A 19,091-nucleotide genomic window follows, 5' to 3' on the forward strand; every position below is an offset into this window, starting at 1 on the left:
TCTAAGGCTATACTTTGGAAAAAGGTCTGAGTAAGGCTCTACCTTCCCCCTCCTGAGCTTTATTGGTTCAAATTCACAGACTTCATCATCCTGGTCTGGCTGATTGGCACGGTGGTTGCTATGGCGCTGTTTTGTGGTAACCCCATCAACATTCCACGTGTAACTGTGCAATGTGGGGGTGTGGGTGAAACTGTTGGCAGGAATTCAAGTTTTGCTCTTTAGACTGGCCTCTTTCAATGTGTTTTTTATTTGCTCTAGAAATAAGCCTTTTCTGTTAGTGCTTGCTGCCTTCTAAGACTGTGTCTAACTAAAATAGCATTATTCATGGATTGTTGTCATTGCTTTTTATCCCGCAGAAGATTAACTTTTGGGTTTCATTTAAAGCAAAGCAAAACAGAACAGCAACTTTTGTCCACCTGGTTTATTGTAGTGGTTTTTCTTCTTTTTTGGATAATTAATTAAAGCTATCACTCCAGGAAAGTTTGTGATGGGTTTAATAGTAATAATTATTAATTATTGTTATCATTATTGTGGGGTAAGACAAACTCCTCATCAGAACCAATATTAGAAAAAAACAACCACAACCTCAAATCATTCAATTATCTTTGAGATGTTTATTAGTCTCTTTATATAGCTTTCTTCCTTTAAGCATTAGAGTCATGAAGTCTTAATTCTGTAAGCAGTTTGAGTGAATATTTAATTTTCATGCACATAGCACAAATGGGAGGTGCTTAATAAATGCTGGTTAATTGATGCATTACTAGAAGACTGGAAGCTTAGTGGAAAGAATGAAAGTCTGGATATAAGTCTTAGCCTGCAAAGCTGAAGGTAGCAATTTTGGCTCCTGGGGCAAGTAATTTAAAGAGTATCCTCAATGTACTTTTTTCTCTCTAAATCACTTAAAAGGGGCAAGGCAAGATGGAGAGAAAGACCTTAAATCTCAGTACAAAAGGCTTTGTTGGGGAGACTGTAGCCAGGAGAGGGAGCAAGAATATCCCACCTGAGGTGTAGCCAACTTGAACATCTTCTAGCTTCCTAGTTATCAGGGGTTAAGCTGTTTCTACTTGCTGAATGAATGCAGGTGTTATTAGCACTTATTAAATATTGGCACCCTGTGGGAAAGCACTGGCAGCTCCACCTTAGGTATAACTCTACAACTTAATAGAGGTGTGACTTTGGGCAAGGCACCAAACATTTCTGAATATTAGCTTTCTCTTCTTTATATTGAACTAGATTTAATTTGACAGACCTTTTAATACTTATCCAGTGTAAAGTACTACATGAAGGAATTAAAAACTGACTAGATAATCTGCAAGCCCCCTTCAGTTATTACATTCTAGGAGTATTGGAAGAGCTTTTCCTAATAAAAGAAACAGCCATTTCTTATTGATATTTTGAAGTTCCGAGCAATACTCTTCAGTTGCTTTGCTTGCATTAGTACTTGGCCTCAAAGTCTGTTTCCCTACCTCAATGATTAATTGTTAAAGACAGTTTTATATAGGTGTGGCTGCTTAGGGGCTACACTAATCCAAAGTGGGGTTTTTTTAGACAGTGAAATCTATGTGTTTTTGACTCACCCAACCTGTTTCTGGGAATTAAAGTTTGGAATGTGTTAGAGTGCTTATCAACGGTATAAATTTGCTGAAATGGCTTTTCCAAGCAAGCTGGGGCAAGTCAAGAATTTAGGTGAGGTTGAGGCTTTGGAAATATTGAAAGTCTCTTTCCAGATTCTCTGTAATCAGTTTGTAAGACAAGTAGGGGAGGGTCTGGAAGGCTATTTCTGCTCTTAACATTAATGATAACTGTGGCTTTTGGAGAAGTTATTCAATCTCCGTAGGGCTCAGTTTCCTCATCTGTAAAATGAGGCGTTTGGACTGGAAGACTTTTGAGGTCCCTATTAACCCCAGAGCTATGGTTCTGTAATTTTGTGACTGTAGGGTAGTCTGCAGATAGGGACTCATTCACCCTGTCTAGCCTTCTGACTTAGTTTAAATTTCTGAAAGCAATAATAACACAACATAAAGATGTAGACTTTTATGATTTACCAGGGACTTAACATGGGTGATTTCATTTGATCTTCATAATAAACCTGAAAAGTGAGTAGTAGAGGTATCATCCCTATTTTAGAGATGAGGAAACTGAGACTCAAAGAGTGAACAGGTTAGAATCCAGAATTCATCCATTACACTCTGTGGACTTTCTGCATGCTAAATTTGTAAAATAAAATAAATACAAAGTAAAAAAGTAAGATGGAATTTTTGGAGGGGAAATGAATTTCGGTGAGCAAATATCATCATCAAATCCAAACTCCTCTACCTGCTTTTTAAAGGTCCTCTATATCTGTCCCCGCTTTGCTTGCCTCTTCAACTTTCTATCTACATGTACTTCAGTCTCCTCACTCCACATCCTGAGTCCTTTCCACTCCTCCTTCCTGTCCTCCTCCCTTTCATTAACCCATATCCTACCTACTCTTCAAGTCCATGTTCAAGACTGTCCCATGTCTCCCTCCCACTTCTCCTTTCTCCTTGAAGTCTTCTCTATTGTTTTCCAGTTGCTCTTTGCCCTGCTGCTCATTTGTAGTTAGCTCTTACTTGTTCTCCAGTTGTTTCCAACATCAGTTTTGCCTTACAAATAGAGTTCAAGGGTCTTGAGGTCAAGGACCTGGCTTTTTTACAGACCCTGACAGTATTGGGAACTTATAGGAGAGTCTCATTTAATCCTTGTTAACTGGTTGATAGAATATATTCTTAGCCTTCTCTGTTCTTGCAGGCTAATTCCAGTTTGTTTTCTGCTTTTGTTGGAGGGATACTGGCATTTGGACATATTCACATCAATCAAATGTACAACATTAAACTCATGTTTTTACAAGTAACATAAGCAGGAAAGCTGACTCTTTCCTCTGGCGACTAATTAGTCCTATACACAATGGCTTTGTAACACTAGCAGATCTGATGGGATGAAGAGGGAATATCCTGTTTCATTCCTAAGGTGAAAATGAGTTAACCCTTACACTTAATGGTTTATGTGTATCCAGAGAAAACACTAATTTTGGATATTCACCCCCAAATTCTCCTTTAATTACAAGCATCTTAAAGACTGCCTTTTGTTTCATAGGAGCACATATTTAGATCTGGGTAAGACCTGAGGGGCCATCTGGTCCAACCCTCTCTTTTACAGATGAGGAGTCCGAAGCTCGGGCAGATGAAACGACTTCCCCAAGGTTCCCAGAGAGATAGAAGTTGGATTTGTGTGGCATTCTTCCAATTCCAGCTCTAGGATATGTTCTTTTTTGTTGTTGATATTGTTCTTTTTAAATAATATTTTATTGTTTCCCCCAATTACATGTAAAAATAATTTTAACATTCTTTTTTAAAAAAAGTTTTGAGTTCCAAATGCTGTGCCTTTCTCCCTCCCCTTCTCTCTCACTGAGATGACAGGCCATCTGACATAGGTTATACATGCAATCATGTAAAACCTATTTCCATATTAGTCATTTTGTGGAAAAAACAAACAAAAATAATGAAAAGTAGTATGCTTCGATCTACATTCAGATTACATCCTTTTTTTTTCTGGAGGTAGATAGCATTTTTTTGCCATGAGTCCTTTGGGGATTGACTTAGCTCATTGTATTGCTGAGAAGAACTAAGTTATTCTTCATACAATATTGCTGTTACTGCGTATAGTGTTCTCCTGGTTCTGCTCATTTCACTCTGCGTCTGTTCATTTAAGTCTTTCCAGGTTTTTCTAGCATAATAATAGTCCATTACATTCATATACCACAGCTTGTTCAGCTGTTCCCCAATTGATGGGCACAGGATGTGTTCTTCTATAATATCTTGTTTGTAGTTTCATTAATGTTTTCAGTGTCATCTTTCATAATATTAATAGTAGTTAGCATTTATATAGGATTATAAGATTTGTAAAACACAAACATTATCTCAATTTATGCTCGCAGCAACCCTGGGAAGTATGTGCCTCAAATTACCCCCATTTTACAGATAAAAATACTAAGGCAGTCAATGGTTAAGTGACTTACCCAGGATCACATAGCTATTAGTTGCATTAATTAATTGCCAAACTTGAAGTGAGGTCTTACTGACTGCAAGCCGGTATCAGCATACCAAGATGGGGAGTGGGAGAAGCATTTTTTTACCTTTAGAAGTATTTTTAATGAAAGTACATATATGTTAATAGTTTATTCGGGAATACGAATGTGCCTAGCAGTGTTGGCACATAGTAGTCAGTGACAGGGCATAGGATCATTGAGACAATTTTCCTTATAATCAAGAGCTTAAGTAGGAGAGATAAGACATGCAGAAGACCCTGCAGATAGGCACTGACCCTGACCAAGGCATCATAAGCTAATTAGTCTTTGAGCAGCATGAACAAAATTCTATAGGATTTGGGAGAGATACCATTCAGAAAGCCAGAGGGTCCAGAGAAGTTTTCCTGGAAGGTGGGGCATGTAATGTTAGGGGACCTTTGAAAGTAGATGAAAATTTGGCAGATGGGGTATGGGGTGGAGAAGAGGAAAGTGAGCAGGGGAGGGCATCCTCCCAGGCCTAAGGTGTGTTTGAGGAGTAGTTGGTGGACCAGCTTGATGGAAAGGTAGGTTTCAGTTGGGGAGTAATGGGAGATATGGCTGGAAAGATAATTTTGAGGTAGTTTGTAGAGATATTTGAATGCCTGGTTAAAGAATTTGCAGTTTTATTTTTTTTAAGGCAGTGGAGAGCCAGTCAAATTACTTTGCACAGAGGAGTGAAAGGATTAATGGAGTGCTTTAGGAAGTTTAATCTGATGTAGACTAGTGTGGTGGATAAATAGGGGAGAGGAGAACAGTAGCATACATTAAGGCTCAAAATGCAAGCAGAGAGCATGGCATAGTGGAAAGAACACTGAATCCAGGGTTGCACCCTCACCACTTTATATTGCACATATGATTTTGGACAAGCCCCTTAAGATCCTTTTTGGATCTCTGTGTAATCTACCGTTCTATCATGTGTTGTAACTTTGGAGAAAAAGATGTTACAGGAGAGTGTGTTCAATACATTTGATTACTTCTTTGGTACTGGAATGCATATATGTCGCATGTTTGGACGGTTGTCTACAAAACTTGTATCAGGGCTTGAGAAGTGCTCTATCTATCTGTCCTTTTCAGCTTGAAAGAAAAAGTTTCCTTTTTAGCAGTTACATTAGAAGCATCAGAATTGATTCTGCAGTATTTGATTTCACAAACAGGTAAACTCTAACTCATACTTAGAGACACATAATTGTGCAGTTTAGCTCTCTATCTCTTAGTATTTTTGCCTTCCCTCTATGTTTGCAGCAGGGAATAAATATAACATGGGTCAGAAGGTAAGAGGGCAGATTTGTCCCACTGTTATTTTCCATCTGTGGAAAATAATCTAAATTTCTTTGCAAATGCATCAAGCTTATAGAAGCAAGGGGAAGTTGTTAGGTTCTAGATGTCCTGGGAAGTCCACCAAGAGTTGAGTTAAACTCACTCTGAAGATTCCAGAAGAGACTGAATCAGTTATAGGATAACATCACTGTTCCTAGCTATTGTAGGCTAGTCCTTTGACGTCTGATTTAGGTTCCTCTGACTCTTTAGGCTTAAGTCAAAGAATTCTCAGACTTATGCTTTGGTGTCATAACTTAGCTATACCTTAACCCCCCCCTCCCCCCCAGCCCAGATATCTGTGCATCAGACTCAGGGTTGAACTGGCAGTAGGGGTTAAGGACTTGGGAGAAAATTGCTGAGTTCTTTGAAACTCATCAGTGCTTGCAACAGTTCCATCAACTTTACTTGAATGAGAGGTGAAAGCCGAAAAACAGCCCAGGGTTAAACCTTTAGTAAGAGGTGCGCTATTTCCAAGAAATAAGAGTCATCCTGTTATCTTATCTCCCTCCCTCCCTTAGAGATTGCACCTGGAATTTGCTCAGTGTTTTACTGTAACATAACAGGGATGACTTTCCCAAATATTCCTCCAATTCTGTATTCCACGGCACCATTTTACTAGCAGACTAAAGCATAGTGTTGAGTAGAACAGAGTATTTCCTTTGTGGGGACAGAATTTCTCTGAACAAAGGGGGTGTAGAGAAAGCAAGGAGGGCCTCTGTGGGACCACAGATACTCTCTGAAGCAACTAAAATGCCATATCACATTTCAGCTCTCCATTAGGAAGAATGTGTTCCATTTGGCCTTTGTTGGGAATTTGGACTGAATGAACCCTTATTGCTAGGGATCAGATAAAATTTACTGCTAATTGTATGTCCCTTAGTGGCAGGGGCTGGTAGCATATGTTGTTCTCTAGAACAGTATGATTACAAGATGGGTTAGCCAAACTTCAGCCTTTAATGTTGCATGCAGCCCAAGTAAGAGCATTAACTAATTATGAGCAGCTGGCTTGAATTCCAGCCATTTTGTCTCAACATAAGGAATTTGGTTATTGATGGTACCAGCTTTCATTGTTTCATGGGGGTTGGTTGAGTTCTGGATTTCTAGCAACCACAAAGGAATTTTTTAAATACCAGAAAAGCATATGGACTGTTGTGCTCATGAGTAGTTTGTTCACATCTTTGATTGAGGACAGTAGTTATTAATGAAAAATATGAATTGTTGCTTGGCAAAATTACTATACATTAAGTGGTCTTGATTTGGAATCATATCCATGCCTTACAAAGCCATTTCCAAAATTTTAATTACATTTTGGAATCATAGAACAAGTCATTTATGGGGAAACTTCATTACTACTTTTTATGAGGATCCAAAACTTAGTTTTGGCAAATGACTGACTTACATCTGCAGATTTTTTGCAGATGGAATTTTGAAGTCTCTCTTTTTTTTTAAGTGTGCTTGTAATAAATAATGAATGCAGAAAAGTAAGTGACTTCTTAGATCCTAACCTTTCCTTTTTTCTTAAAGAACTTTATTAATGAGGGACAGTGTGGCACCATATAGAGAGTTTTGGATGTGGAGCCAGGAATTCAGATAGCATTGACCTGTTAGTGACTTAACCTCTTCTGGGCCTCAATTTCCTCATCTACGTAATGGGGATAATAGAACCTGAACTACTCATCCCAGAGAGTGGTTATGAGTTTCAAAGGAAAATGTATGTAAAGCATTTTGCAACTTTGAAGCTCTTTATAAGTGTCAGATATTATTAGTGGTGAAATTTGAAATAAAATTTCTCATAGATAAAATTATTTGGATCTCATGACTAAATTGGAAAGTTCACAATAAGATAGTCTTCTCGTCAAAAAAAATTAGAGCTTAGATTTTTGAAATATAGAACTGGTGAAATTTTTTTTTTTTTAAGATTCATAATTCTTGTCAGCCTTGTGTTGTTTTTTTTTTTTTTTATTGGGATAGGTCTAGACTTTGAGGTTTTTTTGGCTTCTCTGTTCACTAATGGTATGTGGTGAGGTTTGTGTCTAAAGGATCCAGTAAGATAATGCATGCACAATCACTTTGTAAGCCCTTAAAGTACTTTTATAAATGAGTTGGACATTGGGGCTGGGACTGGGGGTAAAGAGAAGGAGAGGGGAGATTGACAAGCTGAGGTATTTTCTCAGACCAAAGGTAGCTGAAAATGAGAATACAGAGTTGCAAAGAGAACCTAACTTTCTCAGGTGAAAATATCCTATGTACTTGTGGCATTGATAAGGGTATCTTCATAAACTTCTTGTGTTTTCCTTTTTTTTGTTTCCTCAGCTTCTTTCAAGATGTCTACAGTTCACGAAATTTTGTGCAAGCTCAATTTGGAAGGTGATGTAAGTATCTCACTTCAATCTTGTATTTTTAAATTTTGAATCCTTGTACTTTGTGCTTATTCTATTTAATCTTCTAGGTGGCACAGTGGATAGAGTGCTGGAACTGGTGTGAGAAAAGACCTGAGTTCAAATCTAGCCTTAGACATTTCATAGTTGTGTGACCATAGGCAAGTCACTTAACCTCTGTTTGCCTCAGTTTCCTCAGGCATAAAATAGAAATAATAATACTGGCTACCTCCCAGGGTTGTTGAGTGACTCAGAGGAGGTAATATTTGTAGAGGGTTTAGCATAGTGCCTATCACATAGTAGGCACTTAATACATGCTTTTTTTCCTTCCTTCCTCCCTCCCTCCCCCAATTCATGAATCTTAACTATGTTTTCTTAACTAGATGAGTGAACTTGTTTTTTAAAAATATTTTGATAACTTTTCATATAATTGACTTCCTTTGTAAGCCAATATATTTTATTTTATACTTTTAAAAGCATTATTCTGAGAAGGGATCCATCAGCTTCACCAGACTGCCAGAGAGGTCCATAATAGGACAAAGATTAAAAACTGCATTTCTAGAGGAGCTCAAAGGTTGAAATTCAGGCAGATTCTTTGGCTTCCCTTTCATCTCCATCAATTTTGTCATTGTCAAGTAGTGCAAAACCAAAAACATTTTAAGTAATGAACTTTTCCAGGTCTTGCATCAAAATTGGAAAGCCTAACAAAATAATACTCTTGTGACCCTTTTTGAAGGACTGTGTGTGTCTTTTGGCCAAGAACCAGCCTAATTAAGATGAAAGAAGCCCATCCCTACAGGGTGAATGTTTTTCTGGCTGTAGCAACTGTTAAAGATCAAGTGCTAGGTCAAAGGGGAGTTATACTATACATCAGTGGCACAATTTCAGATGTTCAAAGTATATCCTTAAAGCAAGTAGTTTTTTAAAAAATTAATTTATTTGTTTTCAGTTTTCTCCAATCACTTCCATATATTTTAGATTTCTCCCCCTTTCTTCTCTCCTTCCCCCATCTCCCTCCCTGAGACGGTGTGCAGTCTTATATAGGTTCTGCACGTACATTCTTATTAAATATATTTTCACCTTAGTCATATTGCATAGAAGAATTAAAATGAATGGGAGAAACAATGAAAACAAAACATAACACAAGAGAAAATGATCTATTTCACTCTGCGATCCACTTCCATTGCTCTTTCTCTGGATGTGGTAGGCATTCTGCCTCGAGTCCATTGTGAAGTTTTTAGGTCCTTGCATTGCTGTGAAGGGCTAAGTCTACCAGAAAAATTCCTCCCACACTGTGGTTGTTGCTGTGTACAAAGTTCTCCTGGTTCTGCTCCTTTCACTCAGCATCAGTTCCTATAAGTCCTTCCAGGCCTCTCTGAAGTCTTCCTATTCATCATTTCTTATAGCACGATAGTATTCCATTACGTTCCTGTACCATAACTTGTTCAGCCATTTCCCCAGTTTCCAATTCTTGTCCACCACACAGAATGCTGCTATAAATATTTTTGTACATGTGGATCCTTTTCCCCCTTTTAAGATCTCTTTGGGGTACAGTCCTAGAAGTGATATTGCTGGGTCAAAGGGTATGCACGTTTTTGTAGCTCTTTGGGCATAGTTGCAAATTGCTTTCCAGAATGGTTGGATCAGCTCACAGCTCCACCAACAATGAATTAGTGTTCCCACTCTCCCACATCTTCTCCGGCATTTGTCCTCATCCTGTTTTGTCATGTTAGCCAGTCTGAGAGGTGTGATGTGGTACCTCAGAGGTATTTTGATTAAAGCAAGTACTGTTAATGGTTAGCAGGAATAATCACAGTCTTGTGATTTTGTGGTTGTTGAGTCATTTCAGTCATGTCTGACTCTTCATTACCTCATACGGGGTTTTCTTGGTAGAGATACTGGAGTGGTTGGCTATTTCTTTCTCCAGTTCATTTTACAGATGAGGAAACTGAGTCAAACTATGCTAAGTGACATGTGCAGGGTCACCCAGCTAGTAAATGTCTGAGGTTACATTTGAACTCCGAGAGTTGACTCTTCCTGACTGCAGGCTCAGCCCCAATATGTGATACATATTAAAAATAGGCTGATTACAATTCACATGCACAGAATGAGGGCCACATTTTGCTCGAATAGGAAGGTAAAAGCCTGTGGAGATTGTTCCTGAACATTAGGATCTAATGAGATGTGCCCAGCTTATTCCTGGACATTATAGTCTAAGGAGAACTTTAATAACAACTCAGCACTATTAATGGTAATGTGGTTTGTAACTATATCCTGTCTTGCACGTAAAAATGTACTTTCGCTGAAATGATAAGAGATTAAAAAACCGCACAGATGCAGTTGACAGTCATTTTGATAAATATTGCATAGAACCAGTGAATACATAATGAATATTAAAAGTTACAGCATAAAAATATTAGAGGAGAGTGTAAGTAGGTAGATTTCATAATTATGGTTAGGAGGAGAATTTTTAACCAAACAAGTGGTAGTGGTGATCATAAATAACAATTTTAGCCACAAAAAACCCTATAAAAAGCTTTTGCACAAACAAAAATCAATGCAGACAGGATAAGAAGAAAAAATGTTGTGTCAAAAAGTTTTTGCATCAAATACTGGTGATAAAAGTCGGATATCCAAGATATATAAGAAATCAACATCAATATATGTTCAAGAGCCATTTTCCAGTAAATAAGTGATCATATTATATAAAGTTTTCAAAAGAAGAATTACATACTATCAATCACCATATGAAAACAATACTCCAAATGACTAGTAATAGAAATGGAAATTAAGACAAAGCTAAAATTTTATTTTATACCTGTAAATTGGCAAAAATGACCAAAAACTGAAACAGTGATTGAAGGCTTTGTGAAAAGTCAGTCACATTAATACACACTGTTTTGGGGGGTTGTAAATTGGTCCAAACTTTGGGGGAAATAATTTGGAATTATCCAAGAAAAGTGACTCAACTTTGATTCAACAATCTTACTACTAGTTGCATAACCTAAGGAGATAACCAGTAGAAAGGTCCCACATACAACAGAATATTTAAAGTTGCATTTTTTGTGGACGTAAAGAACTAGAGAAACAAAATGGATGCCTGTTGCTTAGGGAATGACTGAACAGCTTAGAATATGTGACTCTGAGAGAATGTTATTGTACGGTAACAACTGAAGAATTCAGAGCATCATGGGGAAAATTTCTATCAACTGATATGTTAGATAAACAGTTAAATAATAACAGTATACACACTGGTCACAACACTGTTAAAAGAACACTAAAAAGATGCTGAATTCTGAGTAATTGAAAAACCAGTTATGGTCCCAGAGGATAGACAATGAAAAAATACTTTATTCTAATTGCAGAGTAGGAGAACAAGTAGGATAGAATGTCGAGTATATTATGAGATTGATCACTGTTTTTGGTGGTTTTCCTTAACTGTTCTTTATTTTAAGAGAGGCTTCAATGAGAAGGGACAGGGTCCAGAAATGATTGATATAAAGACAAACTGCATTAAAATGTCTTTTAAGAAACTGAGCAGAGCACTTTATACTTTTCCCATGATTACTTTAAAAAAAAGGACGTTACTTGGCACTGGTTCAGATTAGTGTTTGTTACAGATCTTCTCTTGTGTAGAGACTTTTATTTATTTGTTTGTTTTGACAAAGTGGACATTTCCTTCCCCACCATCCCCTACCACATACCTTCCTGAAAACAGTTAAGCAAAACCGACTTTAAAAAAAAGGACACACCTTTTCTGCTTTCCTTAGTCTTCCACAATTTCTTAACAGAAGGGAAAGATATGTGCTTGAATTTAATAATTTGTTAGCAACAGTGTTTTGTTGCATTTGACCTTTAGTTTGTCTTTATTTACGTTGCTGCTCTTCTAGTATATAGTGGTTTTTTGGCTCTGCTTCCTTCCTGTCTTTCACAACAGACCTGGTGGTAATGGACTCAGGATGAAGAATGATATATGGATTTTCAGATGTGGCCAGTGTACAGATTTGACTTTCTGAATTATGTGTATTTGTTAAAAGGATGGGTTCCTTCTTATAAGAATAAAAGGAGCGTCAATGAAACTTTTAAAAACTGCAGGTTACATAAAGGGGTACAGAAATATGGAGCAGTTTTCTAACTACCCTGTTAAATCTAACATTAAATGTTCTTTTTAAAAACAACAAACTGTAGCTAACAAATGGTCCTGGTATCATCTGCAAGCCTCTTATATCTTGTTTATGTTGTAGATTGAAGTGTTTGAGTGAGTTGATTAAATTCCTGATAAAGAAAAGCCAAACAATCCTTGCCAGGTTTCACTAAAATCTTCCTATTTGTCATTCTATATGGCACAGTAATATTTTGCCACTTTAATGTACCACAGTGTGTTTAGGTATTACTCCAGTCATTGCCCATGTCATTTGTTTCTAGCTGTTTGCAAATCATGCTTTTGGGAATATTTTTGTCTATAGGGTCTTTTTTTTATTGCTGTGGTCATCACTACTCTTCTTAGGATACAAACCCAATAGTGGGATCTCTGAGTCACAGGACACAAACACTTTAGTACATTTTCTAGTATGATTTCAGGTTGTTTTCTAGTTGAGTTGGATATTTGTTTTGTTTTAAAGAAATAGTTCTCAGTCTCTTTGTTGTCATTTATAGGTACCTGCCCCATCCTGCCCTGCCCTGCCCATCCCATCCCATCCTGGGATTTCTGCAGTCTGCTTTTACTGATACAATCACCTTTACCCTTACCTTGCCCAACTAGATGAGAATTGGCACCTGATTTCAAAAACTAATAATTCATACACATATATGTGTGTATATATACATATATGTATGCACACATATATACACATATACCCATGCCTACATATATGTACATATATCCACATACCTATATGTGTGTATATATATTTATGTATGTATGTATGTATATAATATGTACACACACACATACACATCTATATACCTTATCCTTTATCCAGTTGTTTCATCCCTGCCTATGGATGAATCCCTCGAATTAGAGTCATAGACTTAGAAATGGAAAGGACCTTAGAAGTCATTTAGTCTAATGCCCTCTTTTTACAGATTAAGCCACTGAGACCCAGAGAGTTTACACAATTTATCCAAAATTGCGCAGGAAAGTAAATGGCAGAGATTTTAATCTCTGACTACAAAATCAGTGTTGTTTCTACTACACCTTCTCAGTTACCATAGATCACATGGAACTCCTAGGGAACCAAAGTCTTGTGTCCTTGCTTCATTCTTAGCCTATTTTATAAGAAGCCACAAGCTTTACATACAGCCACAAGCTGTATGTAGGTTGTATGAAAGATCATAACTCCAGATATGTGTTCAGATGTTAAATAATGTGCATTTCTGCCCAGCTGTTTGCTACAGAATTAATTTAAAGGCAATGCAGTCTGTAGCAGAAAGAATTCCAGACTTGCACCTAGGAGACCTAGGTTTGAATACTCTTTCTAGCAGTCAGTCATATGACTCAAGCCATTTCACCTTTCCAGTCTCAGTTTTCTCTTATGTAAAATGGCAATAATCCTTGCATTCTACTGACCTCTTAGGATTGCTGTTATGAGGAAATTGCTTTGCACACCTTAAAATGCTGAGTAAATGTGAACTCTTTCTTGCCAAGATTGTTAAAAATATGCATTTCTTATAGTTTTTCAATACATTCCTTGATGTGGAAATCCACACACTTCTGATGAGGTATTTTGATGTGTATGTTTACATACTTGGAGGCTCATAAATTAGAGCTAAGTGGGACTTTAGAGGGTGGAATTCTAGAGGTTATCTATTTCAATTCCTTCATTTTATTGATGAAAGTAGCTAAGGCTCAGAGGAGTTGAGTGATTTACCCAAGCTGTAGAGGTAAGAAGTAGCCGGGCAAGGATATGAGTTGAAGCCCTTCCCTCCAGACCCAGCACACTTTCCACTGCCTCATGCTTCCTTTTGGTAGGTATATCTCTTGTATGTGGAGGACAAAATGGAAAATAAAGCAGTTAATTGGAAACTTCAAGCAAAAACAAAGATGCTTCCCCCCTGCCCCCCCAAAAAGCTAATTTAGGCAAATTTTAAGTCCCTTTCTCCATCTACCTCTGAGGTTTGTAGATAGTTGCCTTTGTCCTTTTCTTTTTGTTTGAGTATAGTTGACTGTATTTTGACAAAACCTTTTCCACTTATTGTTATTTTTGGAAAAGAACATGCAGAATCTGGAAAAATAAGCCCTGTGAGATACAACTCAACTCCAGATTCTGATCATCTTTGCAAATATAAATAAATGATAGTTTTGATAACATCTAGGAAAAACATTTTCCATTAGCATTCTTTCCTCTTCTGTGTGGCAAATATTGTTGAGGAAAGACTAATATTTCAATGATCCAGGATTTTGTGAGAGTTGATACTCCTTTCACTGACATGGATTGAAACACTTTTGTGACTTACTAGGTATTCTTAGAGAGTTAATGAGGCTGAAAAGTTCACCACCCTAGTAATCAGTTTCTTTGAACTTAACTCAGCTTAAATGAACAGACATAGAGTGTCTCACTAGACTTGTACTCAAAGCCTTTCCAGTTTGGTAGGGTCCACTACAGCTTGCCACGCAACTGGTATTAAATGCAAGACCCAAAGTGACCTCCCACACCATAATGAGGTAGAACAGTTGGATTTTAGTGGAGGTGCTAAAGAAATACAGGCTTCAAAATAGCACTTAGTCTTTGACTTGGGATAATGTCCACCAAATGAGGAATATATCAAATGGCCCTTACTGGAACATCAAAGCTCTAAAAATCCAGTGGTTAGTACCTTGGCAATTCTTTTGTGATTTTCAAGAATTATAATTATGTCCTAAAAATTATTATCTGGCCCCAAATTATACAGATTTTATATTTATACATATACATATATATATGTATGTATTATCTGTATACATATATACAGGGGTGTGTGTGTGTGTGTGTGTGTGTGTGTGTGTGTGTGTGTGTGTGTGTGTGTGTGTGTGTGTATGTATATACACACATTCTTAGTGAGATCACAATATGTTCTACCTTCTCTTCTGGAAATTGAGAAGCAGTAGGTGTAATAGATAGAAACCTGGCTTTGAAGCCAGGAAGTTCTGAGTTCAAGATCTGCTCCTGACACATAGCTGGGTAATCCAGAGAAAGTCACTTAACTTCTTGGTGCTCCAGGCAATTCTCCAGGATGATAAATTGCAGAGAAGTTTTCTTCCCTGAGAGTTCTTTATTCCCATGAGACCATAAGTCTAGTCACTATCCTTGTCTGTCTTGGTAAGCATGAAAAATGGTATCTCATCTCAGTATCATATGGGGATAATTCCCCACTGATAACTAAGTAGTGTGGGTGGGTTGGTAATGTCAGCTATGTAGACAGAGAATTAAGTCAGAGCACTTAGATCTCCTGATTCTACACACAAATGGTGCATAGGCAACATTACCACATTATGAGTAATCACTATGGAATTTGCTCACTGGGGGAACTAAGGGTAGGGATAGTTGGAATAAAGTAGGAAAGAACTGACCGTTCCTCTCTCCCCAAAGTGTACTGTGCTGGGTTTTCACTTGCCCAGAAGTGGTAGTGGTAAAGATTAATTCAGGATCTCAAAGAAGAACAGGTGGACAGGTCTGACCATCTTCCTTCCTCTGACCTCAAGCTAAGGTGATGGAGAGAGAGAGAGGGTATGGATTCACCTCAGGAAAGAAAAAAGACTACTAGACATTTTAAAACAGTGGTATAGGAAAAGTATAAAAGAAAAAGGCAGTAGGAAAGGCCGAGTGCTGTTCTGAGAAGGCAGAAAGGAGTTGAGTAAGGAGGAAAAGAAAAAAAATTCAAGGACCATGGTGAGGCATAAAGAGGATGTGGACAGTATTGCTACATACCTTGATGATACAGTATATTGGTTGTTGAGAAATATGCCCATACTCAGTTGTCTAGATGATAAGAGATTAGTTAGGATTTTTGCATTTTCTTTTATAATTGTGATCTAAGAGATATAGATCCAGTCTCAATTCACCATGCCTGCCATACGTTGTTTGACCCAGCACTTTTGGTCTGTTCAGGGAAGTTCAGGTGATAATAATTCCCATCACTGTTTTTCACAGTTCTTATTTACAGTTTGAATATTTGAGTCTTCATTTCTTCATCCCCTCTACTTACAAAGTGTCCCTAGAACAATAAAAAAAAATTTTGAAAATTATATGTCTCATCCTCAAATCTTTTGAAGAATAAAGTTCTAGGTTTACTTCTTTGAATAACAGGCAAAAAAACCTAATTATTTTTGTTTTAGTTGGCTGTTAACATTTTAACATATGTTTGTTGGCTGTTTTGAGAGTAAGTGTGGCATAGTAGATAAAGGATTAGTCCTGGAGTGATAGGATCTCGAGTTCAAGGCCTGCTTCTGATACATACTGCCTTTGTGACCTTGGGCAAGTCACTTAAAGCTTTTCATGCGCCAGGCAATTCTTTGAGGCTTTAAAGCAGCTGATCTGTTCAAAGAAAAATTTCCTACACCAGGAATTCCTCACATGGGTTAAAATCACAAATCTGGATAAAAAGACTTTTTAATTGTTCATGATGCCAGATTTCTAATTCTTAATTTTTTTAAAATCCCAGCATTCTACACCTCCAAGTGCATATGGCTCTGTCAAGGCTTACAACAACTTTGATGCCGAGAGGGATGCTCTAAACATTGAGACAGCCATCAAAACCAAAGGTAAGATATATTTCCATTCCCTTGTCAGACCTGATATCTAATCATAACCGCTTTTGAATGGCAGTCACTTTTTGACTTTTGGGTTAGTCATTGGATTTACATTTAGTAAAAACAGATCATTTCCCTTTTTTCCCTTTCTTTTTAGAAAGAATGGTGATAAGGGACTGAAAAATGACATCCTGATAGAGTGGAAAGTATGGGCTTGGTGATGGATTGGGATACCAGTGTAAATAATTTGTAGAGAGCTATCACCACAACTTGGACATAAATGAGGAATTGTTAAAAATTGTATCAACTTGTTAGGCAGCCTATGAAAACATTTGAAAAGAAGGTAAGGAAAGAGAAAGGGCAGCCATCTGCATCAGAGGAGTGGTTACTTGCACAGAGGAGATCCTGGATCCTGGAAAGATGAGAGCCTTGCCTCTTGTGAATCTAATTTCATTTCTGTGAGAGGAAGCAGAGCATAATGGATAAGTCACTTGAATCAGGAGGACCTGGGCTCAAATCCTACCTTAGACATTTGCTAGTTATGTGATCCTGAGCAAGTCATTTAACTTTTCTGTGCCTCAGTTTTATGGAGGAATTGGACATAATGGCCCCTAAAGTACTTTCTAGCTCTAAATCACAAATCTCCTTTGAACAAGCATTTATTTTTAAATTGTTGATTTGTAAAACCTTTAAGATTGCATATGAAAATTTGTAGCAAAATCAAATAAGGAATGCCTGGAAAACCTTTCCTCTTGTGTATATTCTTTGGTGATTTAATGATGGAAAAATCCAGGCAGATTTTAGCTTGAATGAAGGAAAGCAGGCATGTCACTCATTTGCCTTGGGCCCTAAACCAGAAAGAGCTGTCAGGAGATTTCCTAGATATCCAGGGTTATTCAGAGATGACCACGAGGCCTGTAAACCTTCTTTCTGAAATAAAACTAAATATTAACGGATGATTTACAAGTGTTTCTACTGGTGCCTGCCACAGTACTTGACAATTAGGATAGGAGATGTTTCAACATCATGTGAAACTTTTGTGAAATGAAGCATGGGTCTTTGGCATTCCCCCAGATCTTCTGATTCCTAAAAAATCCTCCCTCTGTTGTGAAATGTGGTTCAATATTAATAACCCTTCTTGCTGCTGCCTCTTTTGAAATTTCAGTGCGCTTTAGACATCATCCTGACAAGGAAAGTTGTCATTATTTAGGGCTGTTGCTGCAAAGAAGCATTATAATTTTCTCTTCTAATTAGAGTTTTAGAAATAATGTGTACTTGTAGAGTTCACACAGATATTACCAAGAGTAAATATATAATACCTGGAGGTTTTGGCTAATGAATGCTTCAATTCCTTCAAAGATTTTGTACGACCATAAGCTTAGATCTTGTTCCAAAGAGTTTCATTCAGTAAGCCTTTATTGAGGGGCCTCCTTAGTGCAGTGCAGAGAGAGTTGGCCTTGGAGTCAAGAGGACCTATTTCAAATCCCCTCTCTGACACATACTGCAGGCATGACCCTGGGCAAGTCACTTAACTAACTTCTTAGTGCGCAGGCACTAAACTTGTAGAGAAGGTTCCAGCTTGCATCATCTGGGAGTGAGTCCCTTCTATCAATGCAATTTTCAACCTATTTCCTATTCGTAAGTGTTTATGAAGCAGTATTATGGGCCAAGTGCTGGGCTGACCAACCAGGGATATAAAGGAAAAAATGAAATAGACCCTACCCTGAAGGAGTTTGTACCCTACTGGGGAGAAGCCTCAATAACTGTCCTAGAAATTTCCCAGTTTGTAGTATTTTAGTTGACTTCTGAGACTCTTATATTGGTTTCCTTGGATTAGTGCCCATCTGAGCACATGTCATCAGGAATCTCTATTTTCCCATTCACAGAAGAGTCAAGGATGCAGTCATTCCCAGCTCCAGCTCTACCTTCCACATACATTAATTAGGAAGTGTGTCTTCCTTTTAAGCCAGATGAGGAATGAGAAAAGTAGTTCTCCATGCACACAAATGGTCAGATATTCAGTCTCAAAATGTTTGACAGGGGTTTTGATGACTACCATAATTGTTCTTTCCTTGACTTCATTTGATGGAGTCTTAACCTTCTGACAAGGACCTCCAACCCTGTTGTCAGTCAATAAACATTTATTGAGCATCTCCTCTGTTCCAGACATTGTGTTAAATACTGGGAATTCAGATATGAAAAAGATGCACAGCCCTGCCCTCAAGAAGCTTATAGTCAATGGGGTAGGGAGGGGACACAACCCACAAAGGGAAGCTGAAAATGGGGGTTGGTGGGGGGTACAAGAAGTCCATAGGACTGTAGTAGTGGGAAATGAAGAGATGACTGGCCTCAACTTCCTCCTGCAGGGGAGCTTCTAATAGCCTCAAGGGTCCTGTGGGTACTAAGAAAGCCTGAGTCATCCAGATAATCTCTCAGCTCTCACTTTCTGTATTATTCCCTATAGGCACTAACCCTCTTCTCAAAATGATGTTCTGTTACTCTGCTGATTTGGGGTGGGAGTTAGGGCTCTCTCTGCTTAAGAAAATAATCAGTTCATAGAACCATAAATCAAGTCCAACCCCCT

At 37.8% G+C, this 19,091-nt stretch overlaps 1 protein-coding gene across 2 annotated transcripts in view; it reads left to right on the top strand.

Annotated features, from left to right (window-relative positions):
- Window positions 1-19,091, top strand: part of ANXA2 (annexin A2) — a 54,331-nt gene that overhangs the window by 4,884 nt on the left and 30,356 nt on the right. For both annotated transcript variants that reach the window (XM_072616494.1, XM_072616491.1), the window contains exons 2-3: window positions 7,715-7,773; window positions 16,420-16,519. In XM_072616494.1, the coding sequence (XP_072472595.1) occupies window positions 7,726-7,773; window positions 16,420-16,519 (148 nt within the window). In that variant the 5' untranslated portion in view covers window positions 7,715-7,725. The remainder of the gene's footprint in view (window positions 1-7,714; window positions 7,774-16,419; window positions 16,520-19,091) is intronic.

This window comes from Notamacropus eugenii, chromosome 1 (genome assembly GCF_028372415.1).
Source record: "Notamacropus eugenii isolate mMacEug1 chromosome 1, mMacEug1.pri_v2, whole genome shotgun sequence".
Taxonomy (NCBI): Eukaryota; Metazoa; Chordata; class Mammalia; order Diprotodontia; family Macropodidae; genus Notamacropus; species Notamacropus eugenii.